Raw genomic sequence first — 25,976 nt, 5'->3', positions numbered from 1 at the left:
AAAAATACTTCAATGAGTCCCTGATCACAAGAAAGGATGATCCTTCGAAATACTGGAAAGAGCTATCCAGGAATCTCCAAAATTGCTTTGCGACACCTTCCCATCCCTACTACTGAGGTGCCCAGTGAGCGTGTGTTTTCAACTGCAGCATACACTGTAACATCACAGTGAGAGAGCCTGAAGCCAGGTCACATGGAACAGCTTGTGCTTCTGCATGACAATTTGTACCCTTTGGGTAGCAGTCACTCACCGCGTTAGGTCCTCGAGAACATCAGCACATTTCATTTCTTGGTTTTTTCTTGCAATTTTCAATAAAATATTCTTTATTCGATTGGAGATTTTTGGCTACTATTCGGCACTATTCGATTTGAAGTCGATTCGAGATGAAATTTCACTATTCGCACGCCCCTATCAAATTTCTCAACAGTGATTGGCTTCCTTTTACAGTTAGCGTAAAGCAGCCACGTCGATAAAGAAATTCGATCCAGATCAGGCCCGACCGCGACCATTAAGTGACTGTGTGGTGTGACACCAGTATTAGTGCTAACAATTTTGCTCATTGGATGTAAAAGATTTTAAAACGACTGCATGTTCAACAAAATTTTCTAAAGGAATTTGAAAAGTTGTCCCATCTGCTTGTTCTGCACAACCTATTTTTCCTTGGTTGCCCACTGATGTTCTTTCATTGCTATATGGTCTTACAGATTGTTTTCAAAAGTGACTGTTGATAGTGATGTGGGTCGCGGGAAACGTCAAAAGTATAATTTTTCTCTGTTCAACATGGACATGGTACGAAAACAAATTTGCACTATATTTCTAGCCTGAGATTTCATTCTATCTATGCAAAAACAAAGCATGAATCGGTTCAGAATAAACAGATATTTAATTACAAAGTAATTAGGAATGATTACTATAACACACATAAATGAACGTATTGCGACATTATTTTTGTTGCAATATAATATCGATTGCCTTGAAATAACATTGTATCGATTTGACACATTTACAGACAGTTCTTCATAGGTGGCGTCTGAAAGGGTTAAAAGAGATCAATAACTTCATACTCTGAGGCATGTCTCATCACCCTGCAATCATTAACAAAATAAGAATAGCTTTTGTTGCCGTCCGCTGTGTTAAACCAACAAACCCAGGTGGTCACGGCTTAGCCAAATTTATTGTGCTTTCATGCTATAAATCACCAGAATAAACTACTGATTGAAGTTGTACAAGCTATGTGTCACACAGATTTTGTTTACAGTGAATTATCTGCAGATAATGTTATGGCTGAATATTTCTGTATATTGTGTGCATCCACTACCATATCCAACAGTGTATCTGTGTGTATTTTGTGTTTGTTATCACTTGGATGCTACATATTTCTTTTTTAAAGTGGTCAGTAACATTTAGACCATGTATTATGTTCCGCAAGCAACGTTTCGATTCGTAACACTGCGATTCCAAGCACTGTTTCACTTTGTGCAGTACAAATGTTGTTATTATTGCTGGAACCCTCTTTCTGCAGTGCCCTCGGGTGAAATGTAGCCACCGAATGAAGAAATAAATAAATAAATAGCGCATGAGTAACGTGGCTTCATAACATGCACTACATTGCATTTGTACTAATTAAGTGAAGCACATGTAGACAGTTGTGCTAGTTTGGATGGCACAGAGGGACCGACTAATTCTCCTTGAGGACATATGCATAGTACACCGAAGGGGGGGGGGGAGGTGGAAGCGAGATATAAACAAGGGAACCACCCAGGCCTATGAGTTCCTGCTGCTTAAATCCCCAAGAGTTCCCACAAGGATGGGCAACAGTGTGGCTGCAGACACTGCCAGATTCCACCATTACGAAATGTTAGTTGGAGCAACTTGTAGGAAATCTATGTAGCAACCACTCTATCCTATGTATGACTGCAACCACGGCAAAGGTCCACCTACCCTTAAGAATAGTCAGGCTGATGAACTTGAAGCAGTATTGCTAATGCCAGCAAACAGTTCTCAAAACCTGCTACTGCAAAAGGATATGTATTCACTTCCCGAGGCAACTTTATACTGCCTCTGTTCAAGTTGCTGTACAGTAGCAAGACAGAGACCTCAGCATGGCAATCTGCACTCTAAGTCACTACGAGCTCGTACAGTGACAGACAGGACAGAATTCAACGTGCCCTAGACGAGGTTGAATCATACACAGCAGAAGTTGTTATGAAGTGCGCTCCAAGAAAATCAAAATAAAAATATATTTGACCACCAAGAACCCTAAACCAACACAGCTCCACCACTACATTTACTACTGCTCGATGGAGAACTTATCCAAGGAGTCTGCACTTGCTAGTGCTTGCAATGCATGTGAAAAAAATTCAAAAATTCCTTTTCAAACTGAAGTACACAATGCATAATGTTACTAACTTTATTAAGAATTTCACACTCAACAGAGGAAATAATGGAGATAGACACTATGAAAGTAGGGCACGCCTTCGTCATGAGCAAAATAACTTGCACTCTCCCATTCCAAGATGCGCAACAAACTGAAATCCACCAAGCAAATTGAATAATTTTGATTGCCTGCGAGGTGGCACTCGGTCTGCCCAAAAACATGAGCACAGACTGCCTCATCGAACTAGGCATGACCAACACATTTGAGAAACTTGCTGGGGCCACACTTATGGCCCAGCACAAAGGACTCAATGCAACACACCACGGCACTCTGTGTTGATAAGACTTAGAGTCACTGGAAAAATGTTTCCATTGAATATAATATGACTGTGTTACCCCTCAATGCCTCAGGTATGTAAAAATGGAACCACACTTATGCCACCTGATGTAGGAGCAAGAATCCTCGTGCCATGTCACATGAACCCGTACTTCCAAATAAAACAGCCACAAGCCTGAGAAGCCACCCTGCACAGAAGGCAGTAGGATGCAAACATCTACTTTACTGATACAGTCTCATCCTCAGAAGGGAGACAGCGACTTCCAGTACCAGTGCACACAGCGTCCCGCAAATGCCGCCTTACGACTACTTAACAACGACCCAACAATGGGTCGTGGAAGGTGTGGCTTTTCAATCTGTCAATGGAAACGAATTGGTAACCCTCGAACAGGCCCGTTGAGCTGCAATAGCCAGTGGGGCCATGGAGAACAGGCTCCACCCTCAGTAATCAAGCAGTCTTTATTTCAATTATGTTGTTTTCAATTCTATCTTATTTGTTGTGTCAAAACATGAGGTTAAGTTATTTTGTCTGAGTATTTCATAGATGGATGGGTGGGAAGCAAAAGAATAGTTATACTGGTGACGTAACCTGATCATATAATTCCATGATTGCATGGTTAACGTGTCATAGTCAGTTGCAAAATTGGTTTATTGACACCTACGTATAACTCAAGCAGTCAGTCCGTGTTTATTTTTCAGCAAATCAAGCACAATGGTGAAAAATGGGAGATGGAGTAAACGTTTACTTAGGCACCGCCCACTGTAGGAGCAATTACAGGGCATATGTACTAGCAAAAGCAAATAGTTATACATGCAAAAGACGAATAATAAATATCAACTTGTACAAAAGAGAGCATTACCGCATATAGCATCATATTCGTACATAACAAAGATAATAGAAGACAATGGCATAATGGCATCTTTGTTGTATGCTTGGTGAAAACATGACGATATACCTAATGCAGTACAATTTAAAGAATATGTACAGTTGTAAAAAGAATCTAATTACGGTGGTATTTTTTGAATATGTGAACTTCAATGTGTTACTTCTCATATGCATTAAGAGTTGTTGGACATGATAATTGTGGTTGGCTGTGATAATCATCAGGTTACTTTATTCAAACACAGTTCTGCAATAAGGTGTGTACAATATTAAACAATACAGGAACAAACGAGATTGTGCGTGCTGTGCGATTCAAGTGGTGTTGTGAAAGAATACCAAATTTGCCCTTATGCATGTTTTCTTTTTGAAGCAATTTAAGGCTCTGCACTTCTTTGCTCACTCTCACAGTGCCCATGGGGATATCCTCATTTCATCAGGTAGTTATGTAGTGACTAGGTAATTATAAAAGAGGCCCAGCTAGCAGGTTCAAACAGAACATATAGTGCATTAGTCTCAAAGCGTCACTCGAGAAAGTACAGGTTTTGTTATGAAAATGACGAATTGCAAGAAATGTTTTCTCGATTTATCAGCCTACCTTGGCCTAGGTGATAATAGAAGAATGAACACAACATTTGGTGATTACAAGAATATTTAATGAACTAATGTTGATTATGCAAACATAGCACCCTATACGTAGAGACTAATATAAGTATACAAGATACAGAGATGCAATGACTATGCATTCACTGCATATATACAGTACTATGATCTGAATCTGGTGTGACAGGTGGTACTTAATGTTCTGTCTTGCTTCTTGTCCTGCATCATATGAGCCTACTCATGTCATTGTTCTCAGCTTTGCACTGTACTCAGTCCAAAGCTTAGTTGCTTGATTTGAGCGGGCTTTCAGATGATATGTAGGTACAACTCACCTATTTATGTTATCCAGGCCATGCTCTTTTCATTTTATAAAAACATAGCTCTATATAACTATCCAAGTTGTTAATACCTATATGACACATTCGGGTGTGCCAGTAGCTTAGGTAGAGCTTGCCATATATAATTCAGTAACATTGGTTGCCCTACACAAGCAAATCTTTGTAGTGAAAGTGATCAAATGAGAACACATACATGGGTGCTCTTAACAGCTACCACAGTCATTATTCAATCATTCTCGGATTTCATCATTGCTGAGAGCAGGATCATACACGCCATGGCACTGCTTATTGTTGTGCACTTTGATAATGTACTATGCATTGTTTAATTGTTGTGTGAAGTATGGCTAGGTATATTAAAGGGACAGCGGAAACCATTGAGACCTCAACAAGAAATGTGAATATTATGTTCACTGCAAACACTTTATGTTGGCATCAATATAAATATTCACTTTTATGTAAGTACTGTATTCTTGAAAATGTGTGACAAGCAGCTATGTATAACAATCATTAGATAAGTTATAAGAAATTTCATGCATACATTACTTTCACTTAAATGCTCCATCAAGCTTACCACTTAGGTATGTAGAACATTTTTATGCACAGTAAGAACTTGAGGCATGGGTGGACAGATTTTGTGTTTCTGGTAGAGTAGAACTATTGTGTTCAGAAAATTTACAAGTTGCAAGAATTAAATTTCCACAAGGTTGTTGTTTTGTGCTGCAGTTTCTCTGTGTGGTTTTATATGTGAAGAAAAAGATGACAGCAAGAGAAGAGAGAAAGAGATAACATTAGCTTGTGTGCAGCAGTTTCTGGCAATAAATGGGCACCTAAATAGTGACTAGTAACCCATGGGCCCAGGGCCGTCTTTAGCCAATGGGATGGCCCAGAGTTGCTCTTTCCAGGCTGACATGAGGTTCAAGCCACCAGGTTCAAGCGTTATTGGTTTAGTGGAGGCACCGGGTCCCCACTTGCTGCATAGCAATTGTCGAATGCTTAGGGGTATACTGGGCTCTTCCCAGTCTGTAATGACTTTAGATCTCCCTGTAGTTAACTGTGCAGTTCCCTCTTGACCTTAGAAGGAGCACCTTGGTGGCTCGTTATGTAATCGCTCAAGCAATGGCATGAGCCGCCTCATTTATGGGAAGGTATAGTGTGCAGGTGCCCGATCATTTGGACAGAATTTGCTGTCATTTGTCATCAATTTGGACAGAATTTGGACAGCGAGATGCACCCCTGGTGAAGTTGCAGAGTGAGGCTTTGGAGTTGCTGATTACATATCTGACACAACCTTAATGAAAACCAGCAGATGATGAAGCCAAGCAAGGTATAAGAGACGTTAATTATACTGTTTTAAATGTATCACTGTACAAATTGTGATATAGATGTGAAGAAAGTAAAGTGGACGAAAAGACAACTTGCCGCCATCAGGGACCGAACCTGCAACCTTCGGATAACACGCTCAATGCTCTACCATAGCTCAATTGGTAGAGTATTTGGCGTGTTATCCGAAGGATTGCAGGTTCGGTCCCTGATGGCGGCAAGTTGTCATTTTGTCCACTTTACTTCCTTCACATCTATATCATAATTTGTACAGTGATACACTTAAAACAGTATAATTAATGTCCCCTATACCCTTGGCTTCGTTATGTGCTGGTTTTCGTTAAGGTTGTGTGAAGCAAAGAAATGAGCCCTTAAAATTCCCTTCTTTCATTGATTACATATTTGGCTCACGTGGAAGCCATTGCCAATGCAATGGGCAATTCCTCGGCTTCTTAGGCGTTTTCAGCACACATTTACCCTCCCACTTTGGGATCGCCATCTGTTACAATGGACACGTTGCAAAGAGCTATGAACATTGTCACATCATTCCTGTATTTTTATTCTGTGATTTGGGGTGAATCTTTCTAGGTAGGGGGAGTAATTAAAGATATCTGCGTACATTATGGGGAATATTCGCCCTTATGCTGTCTCATGCTGTGTAGTTCATTATGTCAATAAGTTCATTGAGTATGTGTGTGCCCATAGGACTCTGCGTGAGTCGTAATATTGCACTATCTTTAGTGACCACTATATATAGTAGTCTTCCCTGGCATTTGGAGTTTGGTACGGTGTTGCACACAGCTCATGATAATGAAGGCCTGCACTATGCGTACCAAGTTGGCCTCTTTCATGGCAGAATGACAACTGGATATCCTTTAGATAATTAAGCCACATCATTTGTTTGGCGTATGGTTTAGCCTGTGTATGGTGTATTGCACAGTTTTTTTCTATCTGACCATTGCTGTCACCTACCCACAACATGATGCCATAAGCTTACAGGCCATGCTGTAATGCTTTCATGCTATTCAGTTCTTCCAGTAAGCGTATACATTCAGCACAAAGGAAGACGGAACCGATCCCCAAGGTGTTCGCCAGCTTTTGAATTCTATGTCACCTGATCTGATCTCCGTAAACAGGGGGTGGGTGCTCGAGCCGACGTTTCGACAAGTGGACTTGTCTTCTTCAAGGCTGGAACTGATTTCAGTTCCAGCCAAGTCCACTTTTCGAAACGTCGGCTCGAGCACCCACCCCCTGTTTACAGTTTTTCATCGCAAGCTTCCATCTTTCACTTCCTGCCGTTTTTTTTGGATCTGATCTGATCTCCCCTGTTACGATTACCATCACATGGTACACATGGTTGTCCTTACATACATGTATGTATATGTTTAGCTTCTGTAGCTTCTCTATAACAGCCTTGTGTGTGATGTTGTCAAAGGCCTTCGTGAGACTCATTCTAACGATTGCTTTGGTATGCAATATCTGCAATCACACGTCTATTATGTAGGGTTCAATTTGTAGCATAATGTTGTGTGCGGACAGTTTTGGCCTGAACCTGATCACGGTATGCAGGAAAAGATCGCGGTCATCAATGCCCCAAGCTACGTACGTAGCTTCTGGCTTGGTATGACCATTTCAGCATGTCAAAATAACATTAATGCAATCTGAATGTACTTAGTCATATGAGCATTACATAATAGGCTTGCCTGTGTTCGATGTTATTGAAATAGGCCGGAGGTTATCTTGTTGCACCTCTTTTCTTGGCTTTGGGATAATTACCATCTGTGCAGTTTACCACTTATGTAGGTGGCTGTCTTGCTTGCCTGCATTCGATCAGATACTGGGTGGGAGCCATGATAGAATCATCACAAAGATTTTGCCACATCTTGTTAATGATTCTGGCGGGGCTGGGCATGGATTACATGCAGAACCTAATAAGTTTCACCCTGTCCTCCCCTCAATTATCGGGCTGTCTAGGTCCCAGTTTTTCTTCCCAGCTGTACAGCAATTGTTCCTTGGTTGTACAACTTAAGTATCGCGACTATTTCTTTTGATGTCTTCCTCAGTATGTGATAACTGTTAACAAGAAAAAAGACATCGCATGTATCCATGTATTTTATCTGGGCACAGTAAGAAAAGAACACAGCTACTCAACAGGCTTGCACAGTATTAGAAAGGAGAGGATGCCAGTCTGATGCTGTAACTTCTAACAAAAGTTACAACTTCAAATAGAAACTCATATACGTAGGCATGCGCAGAAGGGGGGCAGGGGGGCACCCCCCCCCCCTAGTCACCTAAGAAGAGCGGGGCGCAAAGTCTGCCCCCATACATTGACTTAATATGGAGGGGGGGGGGGCGCCGCGATGAACCTTCGCCTCCCCCCCCCCCCCCCCCGAAGGGGAACCCTGAGCACGCCTATGCTCATATATCTATCAGTCAAAAGGACGGCCAAGAACAGTGACAATAATTTGAGCAGGCACTCGTGCTTTGCCATGGCCGCGGACTTATGACGCAAGGTTGAACGGCTTTGGGAGAACTAGGATATACGAGTGAACCTTGTGAAAATTCTCCTACTTGCAGCGTTTTTTTTTAGCACCGTGCCTTTGCGGCTAACTGCGTAGATTCCGCAGTGCTAGCTGGAAAGAAAACAGACAATTTGTGCAAGTGAGCGTTTGTTTTCATTGCATTTCAGAACGGTGTCATCGGTGGCAGGGGTTGCCGTTAGTTTATAGCAGCACTGCATCCGCCCCCCCCCCCCCCCCCCGCCCGCCTCCCCATTGCCGGCACTGCGCACTTCTATGATATGAAGAGGAAGAAATTTTATTCATGACCTACACGTCTGCACGTCGCGATCGATGGCCTGATCGTCGTGAGCGTGCAGCGCTGTTGCCGCGACAGGTTCCCTACCTGAATCATCGCATTAGAGACGTGTGCGGGGACGCCGTGTTCTTGCAAGTTGACGCGCACACACCTTCAAACGCTGCGATGTCGCGCCGAACGCGACCTAGCGCAAATGGGCTGATTGTTGCTGAGAATGCCTGAGATGCGGCAGCAATAACTGAATTTCAACTATTGTACAGCGTAAAGCCCCTCTATACAGCGTTTCGGGCGTCCATGACCGCATGCCATGCAACTCGTGCCGCTGTAGAACAGAACGTAACCGCGCAAATGCTTTGTTTACGTCAAAATGCGGAAAATTAAACCCACATAAGCAAAAGTATATGTTTGGGTCGTCTGCTGGTGATAGTCGCCGCCATCGAACACCGCTGCAGTGACGAACGGTTGCCAGCACTTCGCGAACATCGCGTCGGCCAATCAGCGCGCGCATGCTGTCCGCTCGTGCGGTCCCACCGAGGACTGTTGCGGAAGCCTCCCGCCTCGAAAAGCGGAACGGAGCAGAAAAACGGAGCGGAAACGGACGTGCGGTGGCAGCGCGGTGAGGCCTTTAGAAGGCTGAAGTGTTGCGCTGCTAAAATCGTGGTCATGGGTTCGATTCACGCATACAGCAGCTGCATTTCGATGGGAGCGAAATGCACTAACACCGGCGTACTTAGATTTACGTACACGTTAAAGAAACCCAGGTGGCCGAAATTAATCCGAATTAATCCACCACGGCGTGCCTCGTATTAATGTCATGCGTTCGGCACGTAATAAAAAGCCTTGCATGCCGCTTTGGAAACGAGCTGAAAAAAGAACCAAGGTGGCAATTAAATTTTCGATGGCTTCGCGAATTCAGATGCGCTTATTATTGGGCACAAATCTCGGCATAATCATACACATGCGCGATCCCAGTGGGTATTGTATAGTATCAGGGGCGTAGCCAGAAATTTTTTCGGGGGGGGGTGGGGTCCAACCATACTTTATGTATGTTTGTGCGTGCGTTTGTATGTGTGCGTGTACATATACGCAAGCAAAATTGAAAATTTTCGGGGAGGGTTTGACCCCCCCCCCCCCTGGCTACGCCCCTGTATAATATGATGCTGACCAAGCGAGCTGTCGAAACAACCAAAGCGACATTCGAATAAGCGAACACGGTGCGTGATGAGGCGTCGATATTATTCGAAATGAAACACGCCTCTGCAAGAAACATGCATCGTCGAAGTGGGCATGAAATATTTATTTTTTGTTTGCGTATATCATTATGCTGTCAAAGGGAGCTCTAAAAAAGTCCAAGGCGACATTAAACTTGCGATCCGACGTTGTTATCATTCGATGCAAACCTCGGCAAAAGTGAAACTCCCACGAAACTGAACACTGCGCATTGCGATGCAGCCAGTGACTCAACAGGGCAGATGTAAATTTATGCTCTTCACACTGAGCTCATAATAAATTTAAAGCCGCACGACAAACTTGGCATCTAAGCAATTGAAAAGTTATCAATAGAAAACGCACTCGAAAGCGTGCTGGTTGGTTGCTGACATCTCCGAGTATACACGACTGCCGCAACGAATGTGCGTTTTACCGGTAACATAATTACAGAACTCGCGCAGTCACCTCCCTACTCATGTCAAAGAAATGTGCCCGTTCAGCATCTGCACGCACGTAGCGCTCGCACAAACAGCATCGCCCTTGACGACCTGCTCGGTCCCGAAAAGGTGGTCGATCAACCGTCCTCCTCTGGTAAGATTCCCACCGTTAAAACGTTTTTTTCCGTCTCTGGGATCTTTCTAAACCTTCAGAGCAAGCGACACGTGAAGCTGCACGTGCACGGCGAGCAGAGAACAGCGCGTGCAGGGTGCCTGAACGTGCGGAGACAGCGCAGTCAAAAGGCAGGCGCGGAGAGGGGAGCGACCGGTTTTCGCTAGAAAGGCGGCGAAACGCGTGCGCCGCAGCGCCCCCTGGCCGAGCTTGGGAGGCCTATGTAGATGCCCGCCGCGTGGTCCGGTAACCCGGTTCCGTACCCTCTCCCATAGAGTTTCCTAAAATTAACTAGAGGGGACTCTGGCGCTGCGATCGTTCAGACACCATGGGAATGATGGGTAGTACACAAATTTGCCTAGTCTTCGTACTTGCGGACTTCGAACGCACTTGTGGCTTTGTTTATTGCTGTGCTTTGGTTTTCTTTCGGATAACAGAATGGATCGTTGTGAACTTAGTGACCATATTTCAATTGGTGAGCCTAAAAAGGTTAAAGCGGTGAAGTGTAACTTCTGACTCTTGCTCAACTTTGTTTTGCGACAAAGCGGATACAGCCAACGCGGAGCCAAACGGAGCCGAAAGAACGAAGACTAGGCAAATATGTGTACTACCCATCATTCCCATGCTGGGGGGCGATCGGAGATCTCTGTTCGTTCGCGTTCGTTCTGCGGTGCCTACGTCACAGAAGTGAGAGGAGGCGCAGCTCTCCCGCCTAGAACCGCCGAGAGGAAGAGAACAGCCAATCGTGAAGCGGACGGCTTTCCGGAAGTAGACGCGCATCCTGTGACGTCGGCACAGGGACCGTGAAGCGTTTCTCGCCTTTTAATAAATATAAATACTTTACAGAAAATTATTGTTTTTGCTTCTCAAGCTCAAACACTTTTTCAAACAGCAACAGCTTTGAGTGATGATATTTAATAATGTTAGTTTTTTTTGACGTCGTCGCTAGATGGTGTCGCGCACGCGAAAAAAAAAAAGAGAAAAGTAGCGGCTGACGCAGTTTCAAAATGTCGTCCGATCGCAACGTCTGCGTTTGTTCTCGGGTGTCGGATCGTCAAAAGGAGCTTCTGCTGGCTTTTGTGAAAGAGCACCCACAGATCGCGACGCTGTTGTGCCCGCTGGAGCCGTCGTTCACGAGGGAGGACCGGGACGACATGTGGCAGGAGCTAGTAGCGCTTTTGAACGAAGAAGTCCCTGCGCGTAACACCAGGGCCCAGTGGCAGGCCCGATGGAGGAATGAGCGCTACTATTCGCAGCAGTGTCTTGCCAAACTCCGAGGGCAGCAGAGGTGAGTGCGAGCACAATTGTATTGTGGTCGGTCATCTTACACGTCCCGCTTGTGCTTTGCAGCGGCACCCGAGGCGGCCAGATTTCGGATTACCGCGGCCGCGTCGTGCTTGACAGGGACGAGTGTGCGAGGCCCATAGTTCGGGTGGTCTGAATCGGTAAGCACTGGCTTAGAATATCATTGTTACTTGTATGCTGCGAACAAGTGGGCTCGTTTGCTTCGAGCCATTACGCGCTGTTAGTTTTACTTTTTCAAACAATATCGAGTGGATCACCCGGCCGCCGCGTTAGCTGAGGTGCTAACACGTTGCGCCGCCCAGAACAGAATGCGAAACAGCCACATTTGCGGTGATGACGAAAGAACAGCCGCGAACTATATTTCGAAGCTCACTAGAGCACCCTACGTGTTCCAACCCATTTCTCAGACCCTCGAGTCGAGTGAGGTGCGTAGCCAGTAGGCTTGCCTCCCTCCACCCCTCTCTCCGAAGTCTGTGTGTCATAGCATGCCGCTGTTGAAACATTCTAAAAAAACATTGCTATTGTCCACTTCCACTCCATACTTCTTATTGCACTCAATGTGTCAATCAAGGAACTTCTTACTATAACAGGTGAGCCCTGCTCCAGCTGCTACTGGTGTGGCTGAAGAGGATGTGGCCCAGGATCTTTCCCGTGCCCCAATTCGTAAGTTTCGCTGATGTTTTTGATTAACTGTAGATGGTGTTACATGCTCACAGGTGATGCTCATGCGTGCAGGCATATGTTTGTGAAGAGATGACATCTGTGGGCATAAAGACAAAAGGCTGCACAAAAAAAATTTGGCAAACGGTTGCAGGAGCTAGTTGTATGCATAACTGTCAGATGGAATAAACAGGTGTCCTGCCTTGCAGTTATGGTGAAATGTAGCAAAAAGGTAGCATTGCAAAAATGTTCAACATCTTGAAATGTTTCCCTATTTTGTCACTTGCTTCAAAAGTGAAACTGAAAATGTGCTATTGCTAAATATACTGTTCAAAAAGCAAGCTCGTTATATAACTTTTTCACATAGCCATCATACACAAATGCACATGTTTGCACCTGTGTTACACCTGCTTGCTGTATGTTTTGCATACTGCAGCAGCTAGGGTTTCGGAAGGAGATTGTGTCAGTCATCGTGTAAAGCCGGGCAAACTATTGTGTAGCCCTGAAAAGGGCTGTTTGCTTGCTTCTCATGCAGAGGTGGTTAGAGGCGTGAGATGCGTTTGATGAGATGAGCGAAAATGAATTCCAGCACCGCTTTGGTCTGTCCAAACGAAGTGCGTTGGTTGTGCGGTGAACCAAGCACCATTCATGGATGCCGTTGGGTCAGTGGATTTTCAACAGAGAGGAAATTGTTGCACACACTGAAATTCTTCACGAACAGAAGCTTCCAGCGAAGAGTCGGTAGCAGGAAATTTATAGATGATAATGGCAACACATTTCTTGGTTTCCAGCTCATGCCGCAGCTGCGAGATGGGGGCAACCGGCAGGCCGAGGCGCTGGAGTTACTAGCCGCAAACACCAGGCGGCAGGGCCAGGCATCATTGGAAAGCTGCGCCAGGTTCAACTTCTCGGTGACGCGGTCCACGAATTGCAAGGCGTTGGTACCCTCGCCCGGGCCCTCATTGCAGCGGAAGGCACCTGCACAGTGATTTGTAAAGACTAGTTGTACATATATGTAGATTTATTTTTGTTCACATCACGAGCTATGATACGCTGGTTTGCTTCAATGGTGCCCTGCAATTTTCTTTCAGTTAATTTTCTTTTTCTGCATATCAGAAGCACTGATGTGCTGTTTCATTGTACATAGTAAAGTGTAGCTCAATGGTAAATCGTGTCCTGCGATGTCATTTCTTTTTAATCTCATCGTGCGAGGTGATGCATTCAGCAGTTTTGTAGTACATGTGCATAGCACAGTGTGGTTTCATTTATAAATCATGTTTTGCCATGTCATTTTTTAAAATCTCATTATACAAAGTCACGCATTGAGCAATTTTGTAGTATATGCACATAGTGCACTGTAGTGTATCTTTATGTTTATAGTGTATACGTGTAGAATATTGTGGCACACTGTACGTTTTCTATCGATTTTTACACATCCTAGAAAAAAAGAAAAGCGTTTGTGAATGGTCTAGGTTGCACAACAATTTTGAAATATTGCAATACCAAAAAATAGTTGACGAATACGTGTTCTGTTGCTTAGAAGTGTTTAGATAACAGGATTGGGTACAAACAGAAATCAATAATAGAGGAAGACATATCAGCAACCAACAACTTGCATTTTTTAGCGAGTTCAATTAATACCGGTTCGACTGTGCCTTGTTTTCATGTAATACAATGACTTTCGTGCTGCGAGACGCGTGTGTTGTTGCAGAGGAGCAGCAGGCACTTTGTAATAACTCCATTTGTATATTATAAAAGGAAGCTACTTTTATATTCTTTTCCTTGGCATTAAATTTAAAGGATATTTATTTATTTTGCTTTTTATGTGCATTGCTCGTGATACTTGTAATAAAATTTCAATTCTGACACCACCCTTGTTGTTCACTTCATTTACAAGCACGATTCTTGTTGCACTAAAGCTACCGCATCTTGCTGTCCTGATTCAAACAGCCTTTTCCGGTTACCACTTTGGCTGTGAATGGCACCATGTGCCATTCACAGTTGAGCTCTCACTTGTGCTTAGTGTGAAGCGCCATATTTTACAACCTGGTCGAAGCATTTCATCAGCATGGCGTTGTGTGACAAGGGGGCATAGGTCGGCAAACTCACTCATGAGTTGACTCACTCAGATTCAGATCGAGCTGTGAGTCCAAGTGAGTAATACATTGGTGAGTTCGAGTCCGGGTGAAAACATTTTAGTGAGCCTGAGTCCGAGTGAATCCGCTTGAGGAAAATTTTGGTGAGTCTGAGTTCGAGTGAGCCCCAAGAGCAAAATATATTTCACGAGTGAGTCAGGGTGAGCTTCACATTTTTTGCCAACCTATTCAAGGGGGTTATTCATTGATAGGAGAACGCTGTTTCGTTGATGTGTGTAGCAAACATTTGAAGTGTAGTAAAAAAAAACACAGTGACAAACACAATGAACAAAGACAAACACGCACCACACAATGCTGCCGAGGTCGTTGCAGGCGGCGGCGTACTCTGCGCAGGTGCTCAAGCATGCAGGCCCTGTGGTTCTCGAAACAGGTTCACTACACGGTTGCGCTGCTGCTGGCTCCCGTTGTGGTGGTGGTGGTAGCTCAGCTGCTGCTGGCAGCAGTCAGCATCGTCGGTGTCGTCATCGTTTCCTTCGAGAACAGGCTCATGTGCCGCCAACGCAATGTCGTGCAGAGCTGCACAAGCAGCAATGATGCTTGAGCAGCTGTGCACAAGCTTACAGCGATGCACCACTCCACAACATTGCGCATGGCGGTGTGGGCCTTGTTGTAGTGGTTATCAGGGGTGCCACGAGCTGGTCGTCCGGGCACTGGTGTCAAGAACCACGGTTCTAATGTATAGCTGGAGTCTCCTGCACGAGGTCGGCATGACAGCTGTAGTGATAACGTCTTGAATGTAGCAAGCATTGACAGCACTTACCAAGCAAGCCGAAGTTTTGCTTCCAGGTGCTGACGTAGAGGGCTGCCCCGCCATACCCACTAGTCATGACATGACCCCAGGAAACATGGACTGACATCCAGAGGTCGGCATCACATGTCTGCAGAATTAAATTCAGTCAAAATTGTACCCATAAATGACCTTGGGTACAATGTTGGGTATTATGTTAATGTAACTACATCTGTCTTCACTGTTACTGACTGTTGAAACATAGCTATGGACAAATCATCGACAGGGTAGGACTTGTACCATAAGTTCTAACACGAGGACGATGCAGTGTCAAAGGGTAGTCTGCATGTTTACTGCTTGGAACAACCCATCTTCCAGCCACCAAAGCCTTTTAGCCAAATTACTGCTGTATGTTTAAGGCAATGTATCACAAAATATCTACAACACGAAAAACTTCGACTGAAAAAAGGGTTATGAAACAATGCGTATTTAATGTACATGCTAGGGCGCGTTCCGAGGGACCGAAATAAAGTTTATTCATCCATCCACGTATTGATCCATGTAACGTACATCACGACAATGAACAATAAGGACATACTACGGCACATTCTGGGAGCGCTAATCTCAACAAATACAAATCGAGAATCAAGCTTCGGGTACACATGGCGAACGAGCAACGGTAATATTATGCACTGTGCAGGCCGCTGAACCAAAGTGTACTCCGCGTCACATGATTTCATCGCTTATCCTAAGCGAAGTGCCCTGAAACGAACCAATTCCCGTTCTGGATAGATCGAAAATACCGCTCCCACTTATACTCAGTTGCAACAGCCTCAGTAAAGCGGAAAGTTTAAGCGATATAAATGAAACAATTCGCTACGCATACAATGCATGAATAATACTCACGATCATGGTGTTGAATGCGTAGAGTCCCTTCCCCGACATGTAATGCGTCGTGTCCGCGGAGCTCAGGCCATGGGGCTTCGGGATTGCGATGAGCGTACCATCCACGCACCCGACCACAACGGGAATCTGCCCGAGCCGCGCGAACGCCGCCTTTGTTCGCTCTTCGCGTCTGTGGTCTCCGGAAAAGGCCACCCACCGTTTTTGCCCGCGAACGACAGTAATGGCGTGTTCCGGACGGACGACTGCGACAGGCCGCTGAATTCCTCGCAGCCGACAGCTCGCTGGAAGCATCCGATCGCAAAAATCTCAGCGCGCACAACGCCTTCCGCTCTGTTTAAATCCCACTGGTTCGTTGGCACCCGATGACGAGGCCGAGATCGTCGCACAACCAAGGTACAGTACGTTTCGAGAAACGAAAGCGACGCCGGAATTCACACTCTCTCATCTCTTCAAACGCATTTCGCACCTCCTACCATTCTGCATCTGCTTCGAGAAACGCCAACGTAGCAAGGAAGCACCGTTGCAAGCGCTATTTTCTCAAAAATCAGCTGTTGCGGCAGCCGCAACCGCCGCATCACTCGAAATACATGCAGTGCGACGCCGTTGTTCGCTCGAGAGAACGCGAGCGAACGGGCTCGCTCTCCGTTCACTTTTAGCAGACGACATGCTCGTTATGACGCGGCATGACGTCACCAAAAAAGAAAACATCAAGGAAAAAAAAGAAATGGCCACGCCCCTTAGAATGGCGCGAGTTGTCCGGCTTCAGCCAATCGCGTGCGATCATCAGAACGAACGCGAACGAACGGCGCAGAACAGAGATCTCCGATCGAAAGCGTATCCCCGGAGTCGGGGCTCTCCCGGTTTGGCGCGAAACCGGATCTGACGTTACCATAGGGAGGTACTCCCTGCCCCTAGACAGGTACTGTTGTAGCTAGGGAAAGATCCGACGATTCCTCGGCCTTGTCCCCAGCCTTTACTTGCCTATGTGCCTATGTTCTACCGTTCTACTCGGTACCCTCACCCCCTCACCGCAGTCGCCGGCTTTGTTTGAGTTATGCCTTCTTTACGCGGTGTGTTGATAGGTGACAGCCAGGTTAAATTCATGTGCAGGAGTCGCCTTCACTTGAAAACATCCGTCGAGACCTGCACATTTAGTTTTGGTGGTTTTGACGCTGTGCGAATGGCTGAGGCCGTCTCTGCGATGCACTTTCAGCGCGTAGACTGACGTTGGTGGTAACGACGTTTGCGGTGCCAACGCGGACCCTCAAGATATATGCGACAATATAGGGGTACGTATTCTGAAATTGTGAGATGCTTGGCATCAGTCACTGAAGGTTGTATTTTCTTTACATTTTAGAAGTTAGTTCTGCAACTGCAGCTCCAGCTCTGAAGACGCCGATGCGGAGCGCCAGATCAAGAAAACGCGCTTGCTGAACCGCAAGCTGACGGCTACGCTGAAACGCCTGCCGTGTGTTCGAATCTTGAACGCCGAGGTAAGTTTACGCTGACATACTGGTGCGCGCCGCTGAGGGAAATGCCGTACCGTCGTGGTCGGCACGCAGCTTTTTTTAAGAACTTTTTAGCCGCGCTAGTTGCTCATTGCTTGCGGTAAAGTGATGCGGTAGAGGTCTTGCGGGTTATAATACTGACATGCCGACCACGACGGTATGGCATATCCGTATTGCTGCACGGTAAACCTGCACTGCCAACAGACCCGATCAAAGCGGTATGTAGATGCGTACCGTCCGCACCGCATTCTAACGAATTTTAAAACTTAGTTGTAAGTGCTCCTAGCAATTTTCTCCCGTGTATATGCGTTCATCTGAAATACCTGACTGTTGTTATTGACAAGGCGTTCACACGATGTTGAGATACAGGGAAAATACCGAAATGAAGGTGACAATGCACGTTAAGCACGTGCACACCTTTTAGTGATCTTGCATGTGGCCATTATACACAGTGGAAAACAAGGCCTTGAAATTTAATGCCCTTTCTTTAAGACGGTGACATACATGGACAGTGAGGATGCTTTTCAGTATTTAGATTTAGCGGAGTGAGGCAACGTGGTGCCATTTTTAGTAGAGGCATTTGAGAATACATGGCTTGCATGTGCCGTCACATGAGCTGGCTCGTATGTTAGAGACAATTTTGATAAACCATTCCAATGTCCGTGGAATGGTTCATCAACAATGGCAGTGGTAGTGACACAAGCATCCTAGCCTTTCTCACCGAAGGCCACTAATAGAGTAAGACAGTGTTTTCAAGGCATGGGAAAAGAAATGTTTGACTGAAACATCAGTATGTGGTGATACCAAATTCAGAAAACCGCCAGTGTCCGCATCTTCTCAGTGACAACCAACTCACTATGACGTTGTTAGGTAACTCAGCAAGGCGTTGCTTCGGGCTAGTTGGTTCTTCTGCGCAAGACGAAGAAGGCGTGTCAGCGGGATCAAACGGACAGAAACGAGGAACGAGATCAAAGGAAGGTGGCTGTAATTCCATATCTGCACTCAACGTCACACCGTCTCAAGAAGATTGGCGAAAATGCAGGCGTCAGGGTCGTCATGTCAGCCCCCCAGAAATTGACGAACTTATGCAACCTGACTTCACCAGTAAAAAGGGAAAAAAAGGAAATGCAATACACCGCACAAGAACAGATACGTCGCCTGCGCCGAAGGTGTTGTGTACAGGATACCGCTGTCGTGTGGCAGAAACATACGTCGGGGCAGACGGAAAGATGCCTCAACAACCGTTAAGACTGAAACATCAGTATGTGGTGATCAATAATAGAAGCCGCAGCAATGACTGCGGTGATTACGAGTAGCGCACCATCCCCTTCTCTTATCCCATCTTGATGGCAGCGCAATGCAACGAACAGTGCTAATCAGATTTTTGGCTGTAACCTGCGAGCGCAGTTATGAAACACTTTGTCCCCAGTGTATTTCTCGCTACAAACGTTGTTAGGTAACTTTTGTTGCCCTTGAATAAATGAAAGCCCACAAGTCACTGCTATCTCGATCTGTTTCAGTGGACGAATGAAAACCTGTCGACGAAATGGGTTCATGTATGTGAGGTACCTTTTGAAAAGGCAACAATTAAAATTAACGTTTCAGAACCACTATGGGCCCCTTGTTCACAATAAAGAATGCGAAGAGGGTGATTATTTATGGCCTAGGTGCCAGTGGGTGCTGGTGTATATCCTGGGTAGGTCAACACATGTACAGCTAAAGTAAGTTGCACACATACCACATTTGAGATCAGATGTATAAAGATTTTCTTCATTGCGATTAGAGCAGTGGTGTCCAAATTAATCGCTTGGTTAGTAATGAATAATTATCCACCAGTGTTTGAGCACGTCTTGCCTTTCTCAAGGCACTTTTTATGGTGTTTTGTTGTTTGTTTGAACTTTTCGTTCCACTAATGTAGGATGTGTCACAGTTCACGCATTTTGTGGGTAACCTCCTGGAAACTATTTGTCGAAGGAGCACTTTGATTCTTTGGGAGGACAAACGGGAACAGCAAAAGTATGTGGGCATCCCATGGTGCAGGGAATAAGCGAGTCAATTGCAAGATTTTTTTACACTAATTGTGTGAGAATTTCCCAGATGCCAAAAACTAGGTAACATGACAGCTCACACATGTTAAAGACCTCTTGGAGCAATAAAAGTTACCAGGGGTAATCTACAAAATTCCACGCATGAACGTTGATACGACTTATATCAGTGAGACTAGAAACCTCAAACAAAGTTCATCGTCAACAAACAGTGCAGCAGTGTACAATAGACAAAGAAGGGAACGGTTGTCTTTGTTCCCTTCTTTGTCTGTTGTCCACTCCTACCCTTTTTGTTGAAGATGGATTAGCAACTAGCCCAATCTCAAAGCTTGCCTCAGACGAAGGATTCAACACCAATAGTCACACTCGTTCGGAGCTTTGGCAATTTTAGAGCCCTGTAAAAGCCTTTTATTCATCAATAGAGAGCCATTGGGTGTTTCCCAATATGCCTTACAAGTTTGCCATTGAAAGTTCTGTCTACGTTAATGCAACAGCTTAAACATAATAATTCTAAGTTAGAAACACAGACAACTAACTGGCTAGAATGTGCTATCATATCCTAGTGGAAATGGAAGGACCGTAAATTATAGTGATAGAATCTAGCACACTTTTGCAGTTTCAACAGGATTTGCATTTTTAAAATGTGTTTCAATGTTGCAAAAACCGGTTTGTTGTGCAGCCTGGTGGACAGGCCTTCATACTGTGCAAAGGAGCCATTCGGATTGCTGTACAGTCTTCTGTTCTTTACATGCACCATAATTCGTGCTTGATATTACAATCTATATTATTAGGCATCCCCACTTTATTCTATGCTTTTTATAAGGCAAAAGGAGTGATTGCTGAGAGGCGGCTTTGCCATCACTGTGACTAAGGGAACTGGCAACCTGTGTCAAGCCGTGGTGCTTATGCGCAGTGCGTATACATGCTGAGTGCACAAACACGAACCACAGCAACAGGGGCTTTATAAGCACAATGTTGCTTTCTTATAGATAAGGCCTTGCTCGTTTGCTGGCGTATTATTGCTAAACTACCACTGTTTACAATGTGTTGTGTGTATGACTGAATTGGTGCGTAAATTGTGATAAAATTTCGAGCCATTCCATTTTGTGAAGGCAGGTTACCAGTGAAGCTGTCTAGCACATAACACACAAATATGAACAAATGTATGAACTCGTTTCTTGTTATGATTGGTGGTAAATGTGATGAAAGGTACACACACACACATTTGTTGTCTTGATCGGTGGCTCATTATTTTTTGGTCATGGTGATGACGATGGCCTTATTGTTGCTATGATGCGCAGTGATCAGCTTGGTTACAACCTTGCACATGTTCTTAGCCAGAGTCTCATCTATGCCTGTCTGGTGGTGAGGTTTGTACAAATTGTGTCGCACAGGAAGCCAAAGCATTCTAACACAAATTGCATAACTACGGTGGTTTGTTTTTGTGTTTTATATTTTTTCAAATTAGAGGGTAAAAATTGGGTGCTATTTTTCAAGCTGGTAATTTGAGAGAAATCACATTTTTCGTGGAACCATCATTGAACTGCATGTTTTTGGGGGGGTTTAGTTTAGAATGCTACATGAAATACATTTACACAAATTGATAAGTCAAAGGACAGTAAAGAGCCTTGATAACATCTAGGAAAAGACACATTTAATTCACAAAAAGCTGATCACCGATTTTTTACGCGTCCTTGTTAACGTACATTGCCATTGCATGTGCAGCATGTTGGTCTTCATTCGAGAGCTGTCTCACCTTTGGATGTACCGAGGCATCCACTTCCACCTTGAGCACCGCACCGTGCAGCCAACGCTCCGCGGAGCGTCTCTCGCGGGCGGCTGGGGCACGCAAGCGCAGTGACAACTGTAGGTGGTGCCTTCGCCGCGTCGTCTGCTAAAGCGCAGCGGCTCCGCCCTAATCGCTGCTTGCTCTTCGATGAAGGTAACTTAATCTCATGGAAATCGAGAAGCGCAGCGACTGCGCCTCGTTCCGCACTGCTTTTTTACCTACTGTTTTCTTTTTCTGCATGCGATCCTTAAAAGTAATAAACCTTGGCCCGTGCATGAGTAGATCGCCAAGCCGGGCTGGCACTCCCGCAACTAAGCTACTCAGATGCTTTGTGCCGTACAGTTAGAATATTCCCGCTACTCACCACGGTTGTTTTCATCAGCTGAAAGTTTGGCGACACAAAGTCGACAATAAAAAAATATAAGTTTGCGCTGTGAATTGAAGGCTCACGGAAAACTTTCTGCTTCGTGCTAAAGTTTTGAGCCAAGAAATATATAAAGCGATACGCGGTGCTTTGGGTCACCTAGCGATAAAAAGGGAGTCAAGCTTTATTCAGCGCCTGCTTACAGAAGTAATCATTTGTCAGCGGCGCTTCTTTGGTGAACTGATGGTGACCTGAGTTAGCGAAAACTCTATTAGAATGCTTCTTCATTTTTCTGCATGAATGGTACTGAATAAGCATGGTTGCAAATGAGTAGCAATTAGGGCGTCGTATTGGCGAGTTAAATTCAGCTAGCGCATGAAGGCAGCAGTGCTGATAACACCTGAATGTAATGTAACTTCTCTGAAATTGGCAGATTGCTCACATCCTTTTGTTTTCAGGCGAGTAACAATCCAAACTTTCGCACATTTAAAGCTGTTATGTCAGACCTTACCATGCATTTATCGCCAATTTTGTGGCGCCTAGCTTTGAAGCTGATCAAAAACATTTGCGTGAGCAGCGGGAACATTCTGGCTACTGGGCTCAAAGGAGCTGAGTTGCTTAGTTGTAGGAGTTCAAGCGCGGCTGTGAAAGTTTACTCATGCACGGACCGAGGTTTATTGGTTGTGAGATCGCATCCAGAAATGAAAGAAAACACTAGCAGCAAAAGCTAGACTGAACAAGGTGCAGTCGCTTCGCTTCTTCTGAACCGTGCTGGATGCTGGATTTGCATGCGCATAGCAAGAGCGAAGTTAGCTTCACCGCAAAGCAAGTACAATTCGCAGAGCTGCCGCGCTTTAGCAGACGACGCGGCGAAGGCTCCGCCTAGAGCTGTCACTGCGCATACGCGCTAGTTACCCAAGCAACCAAGAGAGGCGCTCCGCGGAGTGCTGGCCGCACGGTGCGGTGTTCAAGGTGGAAGTGGACGACTCTGTACCTCAGCTGAAAGAACCCTCTCAACATCACAGCTTTCATTAGCTATAGTCGGGTACAACTTAGAAGGCAGCGGCATTTTCCCCTCAAAGGCGGATGCATACGAGCCTCCACCAATAGGCGCGCACTTCAGGTGACGTCATGAGCCGGACGGCCGGTGACCCCGCCGACGGAGAACATGCCTAACATGCCTAGCGGGACTATTTCTTTAGTCGCGGAGGCAATTGGCTGCTGCGCTTCGGTCATCTGGGCGGGGCCTCTCCTGTCTTCTAAAGTTGTACCCGACTATAGGCACAGCAATGTCATTGCAGCATTTGCTGGCCTCGGGTAGTGAGCAGCAGAGTCATGCCAATATTCAGTGAGTTCAGCAGCTGGTAGTGTGGATTGCTTCCAGCAAGTACTGGTTGCACTGTGAAGTGAATTCATGTTTTTAGTCTCTAAAATGAAGGTAGGTCAGTTGTTATGAAATGACTGTCTCAGCAGACAAGAGTCTCTTGCAATGGATTCAATACTGCTTGCAATTTCCATAACGTTAGGTGGTTTTCACCTTTGTTTGAGACGTTCCGTTTAACAGTGCAGTACCATTCTGTGGAGAGTTTTGTGCAAAACTCCACGCAACATCTTTTCACTAATGTGGTGCTGCTGTTGGGTTACGTAGACAAAACTGGTTTTACCAGTCATTGTTGAAAGCTCGCCGACCATCTGCGGATGATGGAGGATTTTAGCAAGTTTTGAAGGCGTCCGGACGGTTGCTTGCATCTGTGTGCGAGAGCAGACAATGCAGCACTGCATGTGTCACAACTTTGTGGGTGCACTTGTTCTAGCTTCCTACACGGTGATGTCGGTGTCCAACTTGTCGCCCAGAAACCGAAACCGAAAGTCGTTCATACAAATAAGGCGATGTGAAATAGTTTCGAGAGAATACATGAATTTGGGAGTGTGTCTCATGCTTCCTAGATCAATAAGAAATGTTTGCAACAAAGAATGCACAAGCCACAAATTTGATGGCACCACCCCTTTAAGTGGTTGTGTGTGAACTTGACGTCAATTTGGACACTTTGGTGGCTTTGTAACTCCTATCTAACAAAAATAATGCAACATGTTTTTAGAGATTAAGTTAGAGCACGTGCTTGGCTTTAATTCTGGGGAGTTTAAAGAAAATTGAAGATGGCCTTTTTTTTAAACTGAATGTCGAAGTATTTATTTTTAGAGACGTTTCTTACCATATGCATTTATGGTTTGCATCTGACATCATCCTCGGCATCTACTTAGCACAATGGTTAACCTAATGCCGTGGCAATCTCTGGAAAATTTGGGGAAATTTCGAGTATTATAGACGCGGAGTCAAAAATCTGAAATTAGAGCATTATTGAGCAATGGGTGCGTATTTGCAACTTCTTTTGCATAAGTATGGGCAACGGAACTGCAACATAACATTTCATAAATGCACGTTACTCACAGTAAGCCAAGAAAAATTGACTCGCAGCTGCAATAATTTCTTTGTAGGATCTTGTCAAAATCGTATTTTCGGGAAATTCGCGAAAAGCAGTTCTGCTGAGTGAAGCCTTCCGTCCAAATTTTTTTACTTAGGCAAATTTTTTTTTTTCGCAAACTAACATGGGTTTCGTGGCCATGGGGGACTCCATACAGCAAAATATTTTTCTTTTTCAGCGATATTAAAGGGGTCCACAGACATGCACCGATGTTATCTGAATACACTCTATCTGCTACAAAGTAGTACTCTCATGTTTGCTCATGGAATCTTTATGAAATCGGAAAAATGTGGAACCTAGCTGTACATTTTGGTAATTTGCCCTACCTGCACGCTGTGGCACATAGGCTATACATAGGCGCCCCACTGATGCTTTTTTTAGTGTGAGCAATGGGGCCATAGTGGTCCCGAAGCATCAATTTTATGTACTTTTAAAAAATTTGAGGCGCGTTCTAATATGTTAATCTGGTACCTTCCCCATCTGACAAGTTTTTATCAGACTTTTGACTATGTAGTGAAGTGTACATCACAGGCTTGCTGTGTCAAAATTCTTCTATTATCCGCACCAGGCTCTCTCCTAACACTGTTGTCTTTCACATATGAACATGGATGCTTGCACGTGTTCTCCATGTATGGCAGGCTGAAATATTCATATTTATTTCGTTGGCTGCTGCTTCCTGCGTTAGTGTCAAAGCAGTTGGGGCATTATACAAATGTGCAGGCAACCATTAATTGAATCTGAAATGCATGTGCCGTATTTACTCGAATCTAAGCTGATGTTTTTTAAAAAAACAAGTGCGAAAGTGGGGGGTGGCTTAGATTCGAGAGTACCATGATTAATGTTTTTTTTCTGGCCGTTGCGAATTCGAGTGTCGGCCTACAATCGAGAGCGGCCTAGATTCGGAGTAAGTACGGTACATATTCTAGTACGGTCACTATAGCTTCCAGTGGTGGTTGGTCAGTTTCAGTAGTGATCATCGCAATGGTGGAGGGCCAGGGTGTCGGAACGAAATGTTTTTCGTTTCGGTTTTAGTTTCGTTCCACCGAAAAAAGGTCCGTTTCTGTTCCGGAACTAAAAAAATAATGTTTTGTAACGGTTCTTATTTTTATGCGAAAATTGAAGGTAAAGTAACGATAAAAACATAGGATTTGTGGTAAACTTGCGCTCCTCTTAAGACGTGGGACGGGTAAAAACACTTTCTTCCCGCATTCTTCAGAGGAGCGCAAGTAACTGTACGACGAATTGCTACAGACTAGCGCGAGCTATGTGGGGTGTCGTGGCTGTGGCTGGCCCAGAAACCCGTCAGGGGAGACCAAGACAAACCAGCAACCATCTTTACTCCGCCGAGTCCCGGCCACAACTGCGAGCTGCGAGCGTGCTCGTTCGTTTTCTTTCTTCTACGACGACGCGCTTGCAGCCGCCACTTTTATACTTGTCTATACGCTTCTATACACTTATAGGAAGGAGAACCAGAGTCAGCAACAGGAAATAGCCGGCAACCACAAACGGTGGCAGCAAGGCGGTCTGCCGAACGACGACGTGCC

General features: G+C 45.0%; 1 protein-coding gene and 2 long non-coding RNA genes across 3 annotated transcripts; all 3 read left to right on the top strand.

The window, feature by feature from the left end:
- The first annotated feature begins 11,358 nt into the window (after positions 1-11,358).
- Positions 11,359-11,938, top strand: LOC125757024 (uncharacterized). Its single transcript, XM_049412090.1, has 2 exons — positions 11,359-11,777; positions 11,840-11,938. The coding sequence occupies exons 1-2, from the start codon at positions 11,497-11,499 to the stop codon at positions 11,928-11,930; spliced, it is 372 nt and encodes a 123-aa protein (XP_049268047.1). The 5' UTR covers positions 11,359-11,496; the 3' UTR covers positions 11,931-11,938.
- A 441-nt stretch (positions 11,939-12,379) lies between these two features.
- Positions 12,380-14,325, top strand: LOC125757023 (uncharacterized). The gene is made up of 2 exons (XR_007415009.1): positions 12,380-12,457; positions 13,246-14,325. It is a non-coding gene; the product is annotated as an uncharacterized LOC125757023 (long non-coding RNA).
- A 2,747-nt stretch (positions 14,326-17,072) lies between these two features.
- LOC125756513 (uncharacterized) lies at positions 17,073-21,683 on the top strand. Its single transcript, XR_007414561.1, has 3 exons — positions 17,073-17,532; positions 17,628-17,736; positions 21,522-21,683. It is a non-coding gene; the product is annotated as an uncharacterized LOC125756513 (long non-coding RNA).
- Positions 21,684-25,976: the final 4,293 nt, after the last annotated feature.

This window comes from Rhipicephalus sanguineus, chromosome 1, assembly GCF_013339695.2.
Source record: "Rhipicephalus sanguineus isolate Rsan-2018 chromosome 1, BIME_Rsan_1.4, whole genome shotgun sequence".
Lineage (NCBI taxonomy): Eukaryota > Metazoa > Arthropoda > Arachnida > Ixodida > Ixodidae > Rhipicephalus > Rhipicephalus sanguineus.
The sequence above is the reverse complement of the archived record's forward strand: the minus strand, read 5'-3'. Positions and strand labels throughout refer to the sequence as shown.

Coding starts and splice junctions, on each gene's coding strand:
- LOC125757024 (XM_049412090.1), top strand. CDS start 11,497: ATGTCGTCCGATCGCAACGTCTGCGTTTGTTCTCGGGTGTCGGATCGT. Junction 11,778..11,839: donor AAACTCCGAGGGCAGCAGAG/GTGAGTGCGAGC, acceptor TGTGCTTTGCAG/CGGCACCCGAGGCGGCCAGA.